Source organism: Sinocyclocheilus grahami, unplaced genomic scaffold, assembly GCF_001515645.1.
Source record: "Sinocyclocheilus grahami isolate Dianchi unplaced genomic scaffold, SAMN03320097.WGS_v1.1 scaffold33944.1, whole genome shotgun sequence".
Taxonomy (NCBI): Eukaryota; Metazoa; Chordata; class Actinopteri; order Cypriniformes; family Cyprinidae; genus Sinocyclocheilus; species Sinocyclocheilus grahami.
In genome coordinates, this window is record NW_015521989.1 from 1 (window position 1) to 1,720 (window position 1,720).

Here is a 1,720-nt window from a genome sequence, read left to right on the forward strand (position 1 = left end):
TGTTTTTCCATTCTTAATTGTATGCACATCTTTTTTCTGTGTGGAATGCAAAATAAGATATTTTGAAATGTCTCTATAGTGTGTGTGTTTTTTCATCCATACAAATTAAAGTTAATGAAGTCCAATGTTTTATTAACATGATATTAAAATATACTTTTGTTACACAGAAGAAAGAAATGCATACAGGTTTGGAACGAAATGAGGGTGAGAAATGATTTTTGTTTTCGCACTGATTTTAAACGGGTTTTCTTCTCATTCTCTATCATTTGTTGTAACTTTACACAACTGGAGTCCTACAAACATCTTACCTTTCTTGAATTGCTCCAGCATTGCATCCAGTTTGGTGTCGTTAAAGACACAGTGCAGCGGGTGCTTGTAGAACTGTGTGATGGTTTTTAACGACGTGCAGTCATCTGGATCAACAAAGGCCAGATCTTTGACGAAAAGTATATCGACAATATTAGACCGTTCGTTCTCAAACACAGGAATGCGAGTGTATCCGCTCTGCATTACATCTGACATGGTGTAGAAGTCCAGAATGGCATCCGAGGCCAGCATGAAGCAGTCATTGAGAGGGGTCAGCACATCTTCCACCGTTTTGCTCCTGAGTTCCAGAGCTCCCTGGATGATGTTCAGCTCCTCTTTCACCAGGTCATGATATGGGTCGGTAACTCTCAGCATAGCCAGTAGCTTCTCACGGGTGTAGAAGTTGCTGATTTCCTGGTGCAGCATATTGTCTAGGAGTTTGCTGATAGGATATGTAATGGGGAAAGTCAGCAGCATCAGCATCTTGGTTAACCATGCGGTCTTGGACGCGATAGCCAGCCCGTGCCTGGACGCAACGGAGTGCGGCAGGATCTCTCCGATGAAGAAGATGAGAAAAGTGCACGCCGCAGTGGAGACGGGCGTTGCTCCGAGGATCTGGCACATCCAGACCACCAGGAAAGTGTTGGTAAGCACGTTGCACAGCACCAAGGTGCACAGGACGTAGTTGCCGTGTTTGCGCACCGATTCGATCTTGTGCGCGTACTTTTGCTCCTTGTCTGTGCCGCTGTTCTGCAGCACTTTGAGCTCCACCGGGTCCAGCGCGAGCATGCTGATCACCAGCCCGCTGAAGAGCGCGGAAAGCGCCAGAAGCAGCACCGACAGTCCCGCCTGCAGCCACCCGTCCGTATGCGGCGGCCGCTCCACCACCGCCAGCCAGAAGTCGCGCGTCCGATAGTGCTCCCATTTGATCCCGTCAAAGGCGCACATGGAATAATACTTGATGTTCTCTCCTCTCCGCAAGTCTTTGGCGACCAGCTCCACCAGGATGGAGTTCTGGCTGGAGGCTGACTTAAAAGATCCGAGGAGCTCTATATCAGAGCTCCTGGCGCTCTCCTCCACGCACAAGTTGCGTTTGGGATGCACCTGCCCCTCTCTGCCCGGCTCCGGTTCTTCTATGAAAGCGATCCACGGCGCGGCTGTGCCACCGGCGCTGCTGACGGTCCGGTTGAGCCTCTGCGGAGATGCTGCATAGTACACGCGTAACATGAACCGCGTCCCTTCGGTGGCCTTCAGCAGCCCGTCCTGCACGGATAGATCTCCTCCCGTGTCCTCCGGTCGGAAGCCCAGCAGCCCGTGGCTCGGTGTGGGGAGAGCGGATGCGATCAGGAGGAGCAGGAGGCATGGTCCGGGGATGCGGTGCGGGAGGAGAGCATCCGCAGCATCCGCAGCCATG

General features: G+C 51.7%; 1 protein-coding gene across 1 annotated transcript; it reads right to left on the reverse strand.

Annotated features, from left to right (window-relative positions):
* Positions 1-308: 308 nt before the first annotated feature.
* LOC107580466 (metal transporter CNNM1-like) lies at positions 309-1,719 on the reverse strand (the record flags this gene model as incomplete). Its single annotated transcript, XM_016266164.1, has 1 exon — positions 309-1,719. A coding segment is annotated over exon 1 (1,411 nt), but the record flags the coding sequence as incomplete, so codon positions are not given.
* Between the last annotated feature and the right edge of the window lies 1 nt (position 1,720).